This window comes from Carcharodon carcharias, chromosome 2 (assembly GCF_017639515.1).
Source record: "Carcharodon carcharias isolate sCarCar2 chromosome 2, sCarCar2.pri, whole genome shotgun sequence".
NCBI lineage: Eukaryota > Metazoa > Chordata > Chondrichthyes > Lamniformes > Lamnidae > Carcharodon > Carcharodon carcharias.
The window spans coordinates 234,277,252-234,292,705 of record NC_054468.1 but is presented as its reverse complement, the minus strand read 5'-3'; the positions used below and the strand labels follow the sequence as shown (position 1 = coordinate 234,292,705).

Genomic DNA, 15,454 nt, shown 5'->3' with positions numbered 1-15,454 from the left:
TGCTACACCAGTGACTGCCCACCAGAGCAATAGGCCTGTCAAAGCAGGGAGGATCTGCTCCATGGTGCGAGCCACAATGATTGCTTGGTTTAACTTCCGTTCTGCAAGCAATTCTAATTGAGGTGAGTAAAATCCCTGCTAATGGAATGGCCCAACCGAAGCTACGTTGAAATCTAGTCCTCTGTATTCAGAGAGTTATGCTTTGTGAGATACCTGCTACCCCACTGTGTGAGTAGGTTCTCATGAAACTACACCTCCTCTTTGCCAGAACATGTCTCCATTTTCAATCAATCCTCAAGGAGCCTGTTTTACAGGAGAGTTTTTAGGAGCAGAAAAAGACAACAGGTGCAACAAATCATCTGATTCTCAATAATAGGAACATAGAACAGGAGTAGGATATACCCCATGCCTGCTCCACCATTGAATGAGATCGTGGCTTAACTGTGACCTAACTCCTTACGCCTTTGTTCAAAATCACTTGATGCCTTTGACAAAATCTATTCATATCAGATTTAAATTTAACATTTGATTGAACATCAATTGCCATTTGTAAAAGAGAGTTCAAACTCCTACCATCCTTTGTATGTAGGAATGTTTCCTAATTTCATTGCTGAAAGGTCGAAGTCTAATTTTTAGTATATGCCCCCTAGTCCTAGACTTTTCAACCAGCTGAAATAGTTAATAAAAACAGAAAATGCTGGAAATACTGCACCTCTGGAGAAGAAAACAGAGTTAATGGGTGGACTTTAATACCCCTGCCCCCAGCAGCAGCTTGGAGGCAGGGACACAATTAATGGGGGACACACTGTCTTCCCACCTCTGCCTGATTAAGTCATGGGCAGCCTTCCAACCCAGATGCAAATTGAGACCCTTAAGCGGGCACTCAATGCTCACTTAAGAGCTTCATACCACTGCTGCTGGTTGAATGCCAGTGGCAGGTAAGGGACTGACCATGCAGGAAGCAAACCTGACAGGGCTTCTGTGGGGGTTCCCTCATTTAAAGGCACTCAGTGGCTGATCAAGGGACCCGGCATCGGGAGGGTGGGGTGGGGGTGGGGGCGGGTGAGAGCCAATACCCTGCTCTTTCTCCCAATCCCCTCCAACATCCCCAACCAGTGACCCACTCCCATTCTGCTCTCACTCACCTGTGGTCTGCGTCTTTTGTTGATTCTAGGCCACTGCTGGGTGCATTAATGGCAGCAGCCATTGCTTCTGGAGATGCTGGTGGAAAATGGAGAGTTGCCGGCCATAAAATGGATCAAGAAAAGCTGTTGTATTAATAATGACCTCTGGGAAACCTCACTGTATAATTTCCCCCAGTCCAATAAACAACTGTACCCCAATGCTCTCTATTTCCTGTCACTCAGCCAATTCATATCCATGCTCCCACTGTCCACTTTATTCCATGGGCTTGAATTTTGCTGACAAGTCTGTTAGGTGGCACTTTATCAAATGCCTTTTGGAATTCCATGTAGAAAACATCAACCATATGACCCTCATCAACCCTGCCTGATACCTTGTCAAAAAAAGCTCATTCAAGTGAGTGAAACATAATTTACCCTTAACAAATCCATCCTTAAATTAACCTCCATTTTGCTTAAGTGACTATTAATTTTGTTCTAACTTATTGTTTCTAAAAGCTTACCTACCTCCTAGGTTAAACTGACTGGTAGTTGCTGGGTCTATCTTTACATCATTTTTTGAACTAGTTTGTAACATTTGCAATTCTCCAGTTCTCTGGCACCAGCCCCTTATCTAGCGAAGGTTGCCAGATCCTGGCCAGTGCCATCATAGTTCCCACCCTAACTTCCCTTAGCATTCTAGGTTGCTTCCTGTCCGGTTCCGGTGATTGATCAACATTAAGCACAGCCAGCCTATCCAATATCTCCTCTTCATCAATTTTGAATCCATGCAGCTACCTCCTCATTCATTTTGATTTGGGCAGCATCTTCCTCCTTGGGAAAGACAGATGCAAAGTACTCATTCAATACCTCAACCATGTACCCCGCCTGCATGCATAAATCCCCTGTTTGGTTCCTAATGGTCTTAGTCTTCCTTTTACCACCTTTTTACTATTTATATGCCTATAGCGAACTTTTGGACTCCCTCTTATGTTGGCTGTCAGTCTTTTCTCATATTCTCCCTTTGCCTCTCTTACTGGTTTTTTCACTTCCATTCTAAACCTTTTATATTCAGCCTGTTTCTCAAATGTATTATCCATCTGGAATCTGTGATATGTCCTCTTTTTCTGCTTCACCTTACTCTCTATGACTTCCATCATCCATGGAGCTCTGGATACCTTTCTCCCTCGTGGGAATGTACCTCAACTATACCCAAACTATCTCCTTTTTGAAGGCAGCCATTTGTTCCATTACAGGTTTGCTATCCAGTCTTTGTTTTCAATGTACCTGGGCCAGATCTGTACTCACCCATTGAAGTTGGCCCAGTTAATTATTGCTCCTTGTCCTTTTCCATTGCCATTCTTAACCGTTTGATACAATGATCGCTATCTCCCAAATATTCCCCAACTGACACTTGATCTACCTTTTTTAAAAATTCATTCAGGTGATGTGGGTCTCGCTGGCTAGGCCAGCATTTATTCCCCATCACAAAAACAGAATTACCTCGAAAAACTCAGCAGGTCTGGCAGCATCGGCGGAGAAGAAAAGAGTTGACATTTTGAGTCCTCATGACCCTTCGACAGAACTGAGTGAATCCAAGAAAGGGGTGAAATATAAGCTGGTTTAGGGGTGGGGGTGGGGGGCTGCGGTTTGGGTGGGGGGAGAGAAGTGGAGGGGGGTGGTGTGGTTGTAGGGACAAACAAGCAGTGATAGAAGCAGATCATCAAATGATGTCACAGACAACAGAACAAAAGAACACATAGGTGTTAAAGTTGGTGATATCTAAACGAATGTGCTAATTAAGAATGGATGGTAGGGCACTCAAGGTATAGCTCTAATGGGGGTGGGGGGAGCATAAAAGATTTAAAAATATTTAAAAATAATGGAAATAGGTGGGAAAAGAAAAATCTATATAATTTATTGGAAAAAACAAAAAGAAAGGGGAAGAAACAGAAAGGGGGTGAGGATGGAGGAGGGAGTTCAAGACCTAAAGTTGTTGAATTCAATATTCAGTCCGGAAGGCTGTAAAGTGCCTAGTCGGAAGATGAGGTGTTGTTCTTCCAGTTTGCATTGGGCTTCACTGGAACAATGCAGCAAGCCAAGGACAGACATGTGGACAAGAGAGCAGGGTGGAGTGTTAAAATGGCAGGCGACAGGGAGGTTTGGGTCATTCTTGCGGACAGACCGCAGGTGTTCTGCAAAGCGGTTGCCCAGTTTACGTTTGGTCTCTCCAATGTAGAGGAGACCGCATTGGGAGCAACGAATGCAGTAGACTAAGTTGGGGGAAATGCAAGTGAAATGCTGCTTCACTTGAAAGGAGTGTTTGGGCCCTTGGACGGTGAGAAGAGAGGAAGTGAAGGGGCAGGTGTTACATCTGTTGCGTGGGCATGGGGTGGTGCCATAGGAGGGGGTTGAGGAGTAGGGGGTGATGGAGGAGTGGACCAGTGTGTCCCGGAGGGAACGATCCCTATGGAATGCCGAAACGGGGGGTGAAGGGAAGATGTGTTTGGTGGTGGCATCATGCTGGAGTTGGCAGAAATGGCGGAGGATGATCCTTTGAATGCGGAGGCTGGTGGGGTGATAAGTGAGGACAAGGGGGACCCTATCATGTTTCTGGGAGGGAGGAGAACGCGTGAGGGCCGATGCGCGGGAGATGGACTGGACACGGTTGAGGGCCCTGTCAACAACAGTGGGTGGAAAACCTCGGTTAAGGAAGAAGGAGGACATGTCAGAGGAACTGTTTTTGAAGGTAGCATCATCGGAACAGATGCGACGGAGGTGAAGGAACTGAGAGAATGGGATGGAGTCCTTACAGGAAGCGGGGTGTGAGGAGCTGTAGTCGAGGTAGCTGTGGGTGTCGGTAGGTTTGTAATGGATATTGGTGGACAGTCTATCACCAGAGATTGAGACAGAGAGGTCAAGGAACGGAAGTAAAGTGTCAAAGATGGGCCATGTGAAAATGATGGAGGGGTGGAGATTGGAAGCAAAATTAATAAATTTTTCCAAGTCTCGACGAGAGCATGAAGCAGCACCAAAGTAATCATCAATGTACCGGAGAAAGAGTTGTGGAAGGGGGCCGGAGTAGGACTAGAACAAGGAATGTTCCACATACCTCATAAAGAGACAAGCATAGCTGGGGCTCATGTGGGTATCCATAGCCACACCTTTTATTTGGAGGAAGTGAGAGGAGTTGAAGGAGAAATTGTTCAGTGTGAGAACAAGTTCAGCCAGATGGAGGAGAGTAGTGGTGGATGGGGATTGTTCGGGCCTCAGTTCGAGGAAGAAGCTAAGGGCCCTCAGACCATCCTGGTGGGGGATGGAGGTGTAGAGGGATTGGACGTCCATGGTGAAGAGGAAGCGGTTGGGGCCAGGGAACTGGAAATTGTTGATGTGGCATAAGGTGTCAGAGGAATCACGGATGTAGGTGGGAAGGGACTGGACAAGGGGAGAGAGAAGGGAGTCAAGATAACGAGAAATGAGTTCCGTGGGGCAGGAGCAAGCTGAGACGATCAGTCTACCGGGACAGTTCTGTTTGTGGATTTTGGGTAGGAGGTAGAAGCGGGCCGTCCGAGGTTGGGCGACTATCAGGTTGGAAGCTGTGGGAGGAAGATTCTCAGAGGAGATGAGGTCAGTGACAGTCCTGGAAACAATGACTTGATGTTCAGTGGTGGGGTCATGGTCCAGAGAGAGGTAGGAGGAAGTGTCTGCGAGTTGACGCTCAGCATCCGCAAGGTAGAGGTCAGTGCGCCAGACAACAACAGCACCACCCTTGTTAGCGGGTTTGATGACAATGTCAGGGTTGGACCTGAGAGAATGGAGTGCAGTAAGTTCAGAGAGAGAGAGATTAGAATGGGTGAGAGGAGCAGAGAAATTGAGACGACTAATGTCGCGCCGACAATTCTCAATGAAAAGATCAAGAGAAGGTAAGAATCCAGAGGGAGGGGTCCAGGTGGAGGGAGAATATTGGAGGTGGGTGAAAGGATCCGTTGAACGGGGAGAGGACTCCTGCCCAAAGAAGTGAGCCCGGAGACGAAGATGGCGGAAGAAGAGTTCAGCATCGTGCCGAGCCCAAAATTCATTGAGGTGAGGGCGTAAGGGTATGAAACTAAGTCCTTTGCTGAGCACTGAATGTTCAGCATCGGAGAGTGGAAGGTTAGGGGGTATAGTGAATACACGGCTGGGGCTGGGATTGGAAGATGGGGTGGGGACGGAGGGACAGGCAGGGGTGGAGGGTCCTAGAAGGGTGTTGGTGTCGATGAGTTGTTGGAGCTTGCGTTCCTTAGCACTTGAGAGAAAGAGAAAAAGTTTCTTGTTGAGGTGTCGGATGAGACGAAGAATAAAATGAAACTGGGGGCACACGCAGCTTTGAAAAAGGGTACGGCGATGCTGCTGGAGGGAGAGGTCGAGTGTGTTCATTTGGCGGCGCATGGCACTGAGAGTGGATCTCAGGATGTGACGGGAACAGTATTCCCCATCCCTAGTTGCCCTTGAGAAGGTGGTGGTGAGCTGCCTTCTTGAATCGCTGCAGCCCTTGTGGTGTAGGTACACCCACAGTGCTGTTGGAGAGGGATTTCCACGATTTTAACCTCATTCCCTAAAATGAAATCAAGCAATATCTCCCTCCTCAATTGACGAAAAACAGATTGACCTAGAAAATCCTGAACACATTTCATGAACTCTTCCCCTTTCTGCTCTTCACACTATTACCATCCTAGGTTATATTAGGGTAATTAAAGATCTCCATTTTAATTACTTTATACTTTTTGCATTCTGTAATTTTCTTGAAAATTTGTTCGTCTACATACTTCCCTCTAGTTGGTGGCCATAGAACACACCCAGCAATATAATGATACCTCTATTGTTTCTTAGCTGCAACCAAATACATTCTGTCCTTGATCCCCCTAGAACATTCGATCTTTTCAGCATTGTAATGTTCTCCTTAATCAATACTGCTACCCCACTTGCTTTCTCTCCTTCCCTATCTTTTTTGAATGCCTTGTATCCAGGAGTATTTAGTACCCGGTCCTGCCAGTTCCCTGTTCTTGCCAAAACATCATATTCCCATGTGGCTATTTGCTCCTGCAACCAACCTCATTTACCACACTTCATATACTCACATACATGTGCAGTGAACCTTAGAAAGTTGTAGTAATATTCTTTACCCCTCTCTTCATCGCACACCAATACACACTTATTTGCCTGAATGTTTTTATGCATTGATAAGTTATTAAAACAATAATCTGATATAATCACAATGTCAACTGCAGCAAATATACTTCATACAATTAAAACAGTTCATATTCTTATATGTTAATTATATGAACTGATTAAATGAAATATTTTGTGGGTTTAATGGCAACCAATACTATTTACTATTGTGCTTTACTATTTCTACTCTTTAATACAGCAGCAAACAACCTCCCTTCCAATGAATATGGAGTCCATTGGAAGTTAAGTCATCTGTCAACACTCCCCTCCTCCCCATAGCAATAGCAGGATCTTCTTCAAATGTAGTCAGAAAGATTTTAGACTTTAGTGCATTCCCTCTTATTCTGGATCGAACTAATATTATTACTATTTAACTATAAAACTATTTTCTACTCCAGTGCTATCTGTCTCTCCTAATTCTTTGTGCACCTTATTTTCCCTTGCTAATACTTCCTGGTCTCCACACCCCTGCCATGTTAGTTTAAACCAGTCCCAATAGCAGTAGCAAATTGACCCACAAAATTATTGGTCCCAGCTCTGTTCAGATGCAACCTGTCTGGCCTGTATAGGTCCCATCTTCCCCAGAAAAGGTCCCAATGTGCCAGGAACCTGAAGCCCTCCCTCCTGCACACATTCATCTGCTCTATCCCCCTATTTCTATACTCACTTGCATGTGATACCAGGAGTAATCTGGAGATTATTACCTTTGAGGTCCTGCTTGCTAGTTTCTTTCCTCGGCCCCTAAATTCTGCCTACAGCACCTCAACTCTCTTTCTATCTATGTCTTTGTATTGTTATGGACCATGAGCACTGGCTCTTCACCCTCCCCTCCAAGCTAAAGGACTTTAATGAACCAGATGGGTTTTTATGACAAACCGGTAGTTTGATGGTCACTATTATTGAGTTTAGCTTTTAGTGCTATTTACAGATTTATTTAATTTAAAAAAATGAAGAACTTGTATTTTTTTAGCATCTTTCATCCCACATAGACTGGTTAAAAAAAAGTGAGATCCCAGGGGATACGGGTGAAGGTGGCAGGTTGGAGCCAAAATTGGCTCAGCGACAGGAAACAAAGGGTAATGGTTGATGGATGTTTTTGTGAATGGAAAGCGATTTACAGTGGTGTTCCACAGGGCTGTGTTAGGTCCCTTTCTGTTTGTTGTATATATTAATGATTTGGACTTAAATGTGGGAGACATGATTGGGGAATTTGCAAATGACACAAAAATTGGCCATGTAGCTCACAGGGAAAAGGATAGCTGTCGACTCCAGAATGAAATCAATGGTTTGCGTGAGTGGGTGGAAAAGTGGCGAATGGAATTCAATCCAGAAAAGTGTAAAGTAATACATTTGGGGAGGGCAAACAAACCAAGGGAATACTCAATAAATCAGAAGTTATTGAGAGGGGTTGAGGAAGTGAGAGAACTTGGGGTGTATGTCTACAGGTCCCTGAAGACGGCAGGACGGGTGACTAAGGTGGTAAAGAAAGCATGTGGAATACTTTCCTTTATTGGGTGAGGTATTGAATACAAAAGCAGGGATGTAATGATGAAATTGTATGAAACGCTGGTTAGGCCACAGCTGGAATTTTGTGGACAGTTCTGGTCACCACATTACAGGAAGGAGAGACTACAGAGGAGATGTACAAGAATGTTGTCAGGACTTGAAAATTGCAGCTATGAGGAGAGATTGGATAAGTTTGGGTTGTTTTCCTTAGAACAGAGGAGGCTGAGGGGTGACGTAATAGAGGTGTACAAAGTTATGAGGATCTTAGATAGGGTAGACAGGAAAGACCGGTCAATGACCAGGGAGCATGGATTTAAGGTGATCGGTAGAAGGATTAGAGGGGACATGAGGAAAAACTTTTTCACCCACAGGGTGGTGAGCATCTGGAATTCACTGCCTAAGTTGGTGGTTGAGGCTGAAATGCTCAATTCATTTAAAAGGTAAAAACAAAAAACAGCGGATGCCGGAAATCCAAAACAAAATCAAAAATACCTGAAAAAACTCAGCAGGTCTGGCAGCATCTGCGGAGAGGAGCACAGTTAACGTTTCGAGTCTGAATGACTCTTCAGCAGAACTAGGTAAAAACAGAAGTAAAAATTTAAAAGGTGCCTGGATCTGCATCTGAAGTGCTGTAACCTGCAAGGACCAGGTGCTGGAAAGTGGGATTGAAAATAAGCGGCTAGTTTCTTTTATCTCTTGTTTTTTGGCCGGTGCAGACAAGATGGGCTTAATGGCCTCTTTCTGTGCTGTAACTTTTCTATGGTTTTATGGCTTACAACCTCAGGATCCACCAAAATGCTCTCCAGGTAATGATATACTTTTTGAAGTGACCTTCCTGTGTAATGCAGGAAAAGCTGCCATCAGTTTGTGCAAAGCAAATTTCCACAAACAGTAATGTGATAATGACCAGGCCATTTGTTTTTGTGATGTTGACTGAGGGACAAATATTGACCAGGACACCAGGGATAATGTTGCTGTTGCTTTGAAATAGTCGCATGGGAATCTTTTATACCCACCCGTGAGGGTAAAGGGGGAAAGACAGATTATAGCTGCTTCGGTGAGATTTGAACTCTCATCTGCTGATTGATGCTTCTGGATTACTAATCCAGTAATACGTGTACTATTCTACTATACCCCTATCAGTAAATGAATGAGGTGCTGAGTGTTTTATTTTACTCTGAGGCATGCACTAGTTTGCTGCACAGAGTTCACTCTCCTCTATATTTTAAGGTCTTCATTGCTTACCTCTCAAGTATCAATTCTCCCATTGGCTTGTCAGTCTCCCAATTGTGCTCCCCTTTCTGCCTTGACTTCTCCCTCCCATCTGTCTCTCACTGCTAGTCTGTGCAGGGCTGAGAGAGAGAGAGTGCCCCACATAAACATTCTGTTCCCTGAGGAACTGCATTGACTGGTGAGAGCTTTTTTTGGGGGTGATGGATGAAGCATAGAGTTTTCAGCTTTTTGGTCAGACATCAGTGAACTGACATGCGCTGCCTTATATCTGGGCACATAGAGAGCCAATGTTCTTACTTTGAATAACACAGCCAATGGGTTGGTGTGCCTTTGATCATGACATTGGTGTTCCGGGCATTCACTGTTTGTTCTTTCTGATGTTCAGTATCGCAGAGTACGAGATGAGGTTTTCACGTCGACCGTGGTCTGTTCCTTCATCGTGATGCTGTTTATTGTTGGTGTGCAGACTTTGTTCTCAGTGCCTGAGTGAGTATTAACTATCATCAATTCTTCCTGTATACTCAGCTCAGACTAAAGCCCGCTCCAATGTAAGTACAATCAACATGAGAGTGTAAAGTACATTGGAGAGTAGTCTCTCTGGAACAAGAAACCTCAATGGTTTTTAAGAAGGAAAAGACAGATTCTGGTCATAACGAGATTTTGGGTTACAGAAATTTACCAAGGAGATATTATGGATTTGACTAGATTAGTGAAAGGCAACCTAGGCTAGAGAGTGGGCCACATGAGTGGCCTTCCTTCATCTCAGTGGGCCACAAAACTGAAATGTGCATTAATTATGACCCCACAAGAGGAAGGGTTTCAGATCAGTCAGAGAAGAAAAGTGCTTCTCAAAACACTTTACCAGTGTAGACAGCACTTGTATGTGAACTGATGGATCATATTCATTTCCTTGATCAGAGTGTTTATCCAACATTTTTTTCAAATTTGGGAAGTGAGTGTAGTCACACGGAGGTAACTGAGTGGACGTTAACTACAGGTGTAGCATGAGTTTTCTGACACTAGCAATAGTGTGGGCAAGAGGTGATTTTTTTCCCCTGCAACAACTCGTTCAACGCGTTCAGTTGACCAGTGATGTTGGCGAGAAAAGCCACATCCAAAATCCAAAGTTAAGGGCAAATTAAATTACCAGCAAAAGTAACATAAAAAGTGCAACCTCACTCGTCCACTGATGTCATAACCAAGATGGTCTCCCAGGATAGGGTCATTTTGCTAAGTGTGCTTGCGGACCTAGGATTTGCAGAGTGTGCCGATTGAGCCGTAGCAGCACTTTGATTGGACACAGAGGGAGTGCACGGCCCTTACTATCAATGTTGTGTGCAACCAGCATGCACCTCACTTCACATGCCCTTGCTATGCATGCACATCACTCTAGTAATACCAGTAGGAAGAAACTATGCAGATGGAAACCAGCAGAATCTGGGAACACTGCACGTGGGCAATGGTCAACAAAGTGTCTCATGGGCTGCACTCAGAACCCTGACTGGCCACAGGTTGTCCACCACTGGCCTAGATGGACCAAGCCTCATCTTGTGCCTAAAACCGGTGCTATGTTAGTTTATCACAATGTCACTATAACTTCTTGTCTGGTCTTTGAGCGGCTACAAAATATTGGGAGAATAGCTTCAGGCTAAATGGAATTTGCAGTGTCATTTTTCTTTGCCAGACTATAATCAAGAATATTTTGGTAGCATGAAGCTCCTCAACTCTGGGTCCACAGTGGCAGCTGATAACTCCAGGCTAACCCCCAATAACCTGTGATAGAATCCACAGGTGAACCACCATCGATGGGAGAGCTGCAACAAGCAATCAGATGGATGAAAAACAACAAATCTGGCAGCCCCAGTGGTATTCCAGCTGAGATCTCCAAAGCTGGTGGGCTTCTGCTCACATCAAGACTTCATGTACTCATCCAGTGGATTTAGAAGGAATGACAACTTTGGCCCATCATAACAGCCAACCAAACTTTGGACAGTGACGGGTACGGGGTCAGGACAGGGGCAGGGATGGAGGGCAGGGGCGGGACAGAGATGGGGCCTAGGACGGGGCTGGGATAGGATCAGGGGCAGGGGCAGGAACAGGGGCAGGAGTAGGGCTGGGAACAATAATACAGACGGGGGCAGGGTCAGAGATGGGGATAGGGACAGAATCATCAAATTACAGAATTTTAACGGCACTGAAGGAGGCCATTTGGCCCATCATGTCTGCACCGGCTCTCCAAATGAGCATCATGACCTAGTGCCATTGCCCTGCCTTTTCCCTGTACCCCTGCACATTGTTTCTATTCAAATAATCATCTAACACCCTCTTGAATGCCTCAATTGAACCTGCCTCCACCACACTTCCAGGCAGCGCATTCCAGACCCAAACCACTCGTATGAAAAAGTTTTTTCTCACGTTATATTTGCTCCTTTTGCAAATCATTTTAAATCTGTGCCCTCTCGTTCTTGATCCTTTTACGAGTAGGAGCAGTTTCTCCCTGTCTACCCTGTCCAGCCCTCATGATTTTGAACGCCTCTATCAAATCTCCTCTCAGCCTTCTCCTCTCCAAGGAGAACAGTCCCAACCTCTCCAATCTATCTTCCTGACTGAAGTTTCTCATCCCTGGAACCGTTCTTGTAAACCTCTTCTGTACTTTCTCCAATGTGTTCACATCCTTCCTATAATGTGGTGCCCAGAACTGTACCCAATATTCCAGCTGAGGTCTAATAAGTGTCTTATATAAATTCAGCACAACCTCCTTGCTCTTGTATTCTATGCCCCTATTAATAAAGCCCAGGATACTAAATGCTTTCTTAACTGCTCTCTCCACCTGTCCTGCCCCTTCAATGATCTATGCACATATACACCCAAGTCTTTCTGCTCCTGCATCCCCTTCAAAATTTCACCCCTTATATTATATTGTCTCCATGTTCTTCTTACCAAAATGAATCACCTCACACTTCTCCGCATTGAACTTCATCTGCCACCTACCTGCCCACTCCATTAACTTGTCTACGTCCTCTTGAAGTTCTACACTGTCCTCCTCGCAGTACACAACTAAGCTTCGTATCATCCACAAACTTTGAAACTGTCCCCTGCACACTAAGATCTACATCATTAATATATATCAGGCAAAGCAAGAGTCCCAATACCAATCTTTGGGGAACTCCACTACAAACCTTCCTCCAGTCTGAAAAATACCCATTGACCATTAATCTCTGCTTCCTATTTTTCAGCCAATTTTGCATCCATGTTGCTACTGTCCCTTTTATTCCATGAGCAATAACTTTTTTCACAAGGCTGTTATGTGACACTGTGTCAAATGTCTTTTGAAAGTCCATGTACACCACATCAACAGCATTACCCTCATCAACCTTTTCTGTTCCCTCTTCAAAAAACTCCAGTAACTTAGTTTAACATGATTTCCCCTTTAGAAATCTATGCTGGATCTTCCTTATAATCCCATATTTTTCCATGTGACTACTAATTCTATCCCGAATAATTGTTCCTAGGATCCTGCCCACCACTGAAGTCAGTGTCAGGAAAAGGGTCAGAGATGGAGACAGGGTCAGAGACGGGGACAGGGTCAGAGACGGGGACACAGACAGGGACAGGGACAGAGATGGGGACACGGTCGGAGACGGGGACAGGGACAGAGTTGGGGACAGGGTCAGAGAAGCGACAGGTTCGGAGACGGGGACAGGGACGGAGATGGAGACAGGGTCAGAGATGGGGACAGGGTCAGAGACGGGGACGGGGACAGGGTCAGAGACGGGGACGGGGACAGGGACAGAGACGGGGACAGGGACAGAGACGGGGATAGGGTCAGAGACGGGGACGGGGACAGGGACAGGGACAGAGACGGGGACAGGGTCAGAGACGGGGATGGGGACAGGGACAGAGATGGGGACTGGGACAGGGTCAGAGACGGGGATAGGGTCAGAGACAGGGACAGGGACGGGGACAGAGTCAGAGACGGGGACAGGGACAGGGTCAGAGATGGGAAAAGGGTCAGAGACAGGGTCAGAGACGGGGACAGGGACAGAGATGGGGACGGGGACGGGGACAGGGTCAGAGACAGGGTCAGAGACGGGGACGGTCACAGGTAGGGACAGGCAATGTTACTGAGACAGAAATAGGTGCTGGGGAAGATGTGAGGTCAGAAGCACAATTCAGGGTCAGATAGGATAGCTAGGTTGTAGACATTTTGTTCAGACAGTGGCCAGGGAGAAGGATGATATTAGAAATTAGGAATGGAGTTTGTGGGAGGCAGTCGAACTCAGAGTGGAAACTGATACTTTGTCTGTGGATAATGTCTTAGGCAGCAAGGAACAACAATGAGGTGCTGAAATGTTCACGGTTTAGGGCTCTTCTGTAGGTAGTGGTCTTGGCAGGGGATCAGTGGCTCTGGATTGCAAAGGACTATCCTGGTCTCTGAACAGACATTCCAGAACCTGTCTTTCAAATATGGGAAATGTGACTTATGATTGCCATAAAGCCTTGGGATATCAGCCTCTATTATCAGTTCGGCTGTGGACAGCATCTGCAAGCCACAGGGGAGAAGTCCAAGGTTGAAAGCCAGGCCCTGGGATCAAACAGCAAGAAGATAGCTCACACACCTCTTCTCACCCTACCAGAGTTCATGGAGTTGATCTTGGCTTTTGGTGATTACTATTCGACTCCATAGCCTTTAACTGGAGGGCTTTAAAACAGGATCTAAACTGAGCTCATTGCAGTAGTGCTGAGCCGTTAGAGTTAAATATTCTGAACATTCCCCCAAAAAAACAAAGCGAGCTTTTCACCTCACTGCTACTTGTGGGATTGTACAATGCACAGGCTGTCTGACTCATTCAGCCACCTAACAAGAGTTTCTGTATCTTGTTGTATGTGAATTGTTTGGAGGGATATCCCACAGATAAATCCACCCATGTGTTTTCTACCCACAGGAAAGAAATGAGGATTGGCCATTTCATCTCCATCGTAATCGTTTACTGCTGGATGCTGCTTTGCACCTTGTCTGAGGGGTTCAAATATTTCCCAAAGGCCATGCACGAACTGTGTGGCTGGATTCAAGAGACGTACAGTGTCAGAACAACCCTCATGTTGCTATCCATCATGCTCAACTTTATCTCATCTTTGTATGACATGGTGAGTGAGAGCTAGTGGGACCCTAACCCCTGGAATTTCGTACAGTATTTCAAATGTAATATTGCCAGATGAGTAGACTACATGGAGCTATTCATTCTCAGGACGTGGGCATCAGTGGGAAGATTAACATCTCTTGCCCATCCTCAATTGTCCTTGAGAAGGTAATCCATTGTTATGATTCCAACTGATGTTAATACTGGGCAAGTCAAATCCCAGAGTGATTTGGTAGATTCTAACTTTGTTGTTTTTAGAAACATGGAGGTCAGTGACTGAACACATTCACAAGAGTCTGTCAGTGTATGTACTTACAGCAAAAAGAATAAAATGTTTATTAAACAGGAAAAATGTGAACTATATTACACTTAGACGGAAAGGTTGGAAAGATTTCAATACAAACACCAGAAAAATGATTCAATCTCACACTATTCCTTTTTCTCAGTAGACACAAAACCTCAGTGATGATTTACCACTATCTCAACACCAAGGCTTCTTGATTGGGCTGGCTCAGTTGCAAACGGTTTTCTTCCTTAAAATTCCTGAACATTTACTAGATGCCTTTCCGCAGCTGGTATCTCTCCCGGAGACATCCAAAAAACCACGATCTCAGCTCACTATTACTTATTCAGAGCAAACACATGTGTTCCCTAAACTCAGTTCCCTAGCAGTCTTGCAGGATTTCTTACCAGAGAGTTTAAAACTCCTGCCTTAACTCTCTGGCATACACACACTGACTATATACATACATACGTACATACATACATACATACATACACACACTGACTATATACATACATACACACACACACTGACTATATCCATACATATGTACATACATACATACACACACTGACTATACACATACATACATACACACACTGACTACATACATACATACGTACATACATACACATACTGACTATATACATACATAAGTACGTACATACATACATAAACGCACACACTGACTATATACATACATATGTACATACATACATACACACACTGACTATATACATACATACATACATACATACACAAACTGACTATATACATATGTACATACATACATACACACACTGACTATATACATACATATGCACATACATACATACACACACTGACTATATACATACATACATACACACACACTGACTATATACATACGTACATACATACATACACACACTGACTATATACATACATATGCACATACATACATACACACACTGACTATATAC

The 15,454-nt window shown here is 44.8% G+C and overlaps 1 protein-coding gene across 1 annotated transcript in view; it reads left to right on the top strand.

The window, feature by feature from the left end:
- Positions 1–15,454, top strand: part of LOC121288982 (adenylate cyclase type 8-like) — a 217,233-nt gene that overhangs the window by 116,603 nt on the left and 85,176 nt on the right. The window contains exons 9-10 of the mRNA XM_041207846.1: positions 9,454–9,554; positions 14,015–14,216. Coding sequence (XP_041063780.1) covers positions 9,454–9,554; positions 14,015–14,216 — 303 coding nt within the window. The remainder of the gene's footprint in view (positions 1–9,453; positions 9,555–14,014; positions 14,217–15,454) is intronic.